Genomic DNA, 1,288 nt, shown 5'->3' with positions numbered 1-1,288 from the left:
ATTGATCCGTTGATAACAAAGCTCATTTGATCGCTGTTGTCCGAGAAATGAACTCCTTGCTCTCGAATAACTAGTTTTATTGTCACTGAAAAACGTTTGTTGAAAACTGCTCAACACTCACGGATTAATTACCTGTGCAATACTTCTATATGAATTAAACATATATTTGGCCCTCTCCAAACTCACACACAAAAGAAATTATTTAATATCCGAAAAACATTCTAGTTTCCTCTTCCCTAAAGGGAAGGTAAAAATTCCTTTTTCTCCATTTTTCACTAATGGGGTTTTTTCATCCCAAAATTCATTTAACTTTTCATACTAGCTTTAAAAGGAAAAAAGCGGATTACCTTCCGGGAATTCCAAATGGAAGAAGTGAAATTTCCTCGTGATGCTACATATTACTAGAATCAGGAAAAAATTTGAGAAGAATAAATGGTTCATTTTGAAAAATATCATTCTAGATAAAAATTAAAATGTAATTTAACCTCTATGTTAATTACATTTACAATTAAATATTTGCATTGCAAAATACAAGAATAGACAAAGAAAACTTATTTAAATAAAATACAAAATCCTCATCGCACAATCAGTGACATTCTTCGATGCTTCAAAAAATGTTATTATTTTCTTCACTTTGTACACCGCATTTTAACATGCTGTTTGGTACGCCTGCCAAAATTGTTCGTCCAGGGACCAAGACTTTCAAATGCATAGTAGTCCATTGGATACTGCTTTTGCCATTTTATACCATCCATTGCAACCATTAACTATAAAAAAAATATGCATTTTTATTCTTTAAATTATACCTTGAATCACAACAAATTATCTTTATATATATAAATATTAAAATAGATAAAAGTAAAATTTACAAATATATTAATATAAAAGTATGATATAATTTTTATAATGTACTTTCTGTAGCGTTAAATGGCTATCAGAAAAAACAATAATTTTAGCCCTTGCCATGCTGATCAAACATATGCGACCAGTTTGGTAAAGGGCTTAATAGTGAAAGAAAAAATCTTTTAAACTGTTTCTCCTTCGTGCAATTCATACATACTTCGTAAGGAGTAATAACTGGCTTAATAAACTGTAGACCCCAATCAATAGACAGCCGAGGACAAGCAATCTGAACCCAACTAAAAAATTATTTAAATTATGAATAAAATAAAAACAAAAACAAACAATACCATTCGATATTCTTGAACCTGGACAATTTTTCCAACGAAATTTCAGACATAACAAACTCAAAAACTTCTCTGCATGAAGCCAGTAACTGATCACGAAC

The 1,288-nt window shown here is 30.2% G+C and overlaps 1 protein-coding gene across 1 annotated transcript; it reads right to left on the bottom strand.

Annotated features, from left to right (window-relative positions):
* Positions 1-629: 629 nt before the first annotated feature.
* Tsp_15215 (diphthamide biosynthesis protein 1) lies at positions 630-1,138 on the bottom strand (the record flags this gene model as incomplete). The annotated part of the gene is made up of 2 exons (XM_003366069.1): positions 630-767; positions 1,061-1,138. Coding segments are annotated over 2 exons (216 nt in total), but the record flags the coding sequence as incomplete, so codon positions are not given.
* Positions 1,139-1,288: the final 150 nt, after the last annotated feature.

This window comes from Trichinella spiralis, assembly GCF_000181795.1.
Source record: "Trichinella spiralis strain ISS 195 chromosome Unknown Scfld6625, whole genome shotgun sequence".
Lineage (NCBI taxonomy): Eukaryota > Metazoa > Nematoda > Enoplea > Trichinellida > Trichinellidae > Trichinella > Trichinella spiralis.
This window is presented reverse-complemented; position numbering and strand designations above follow the sequence as displayed.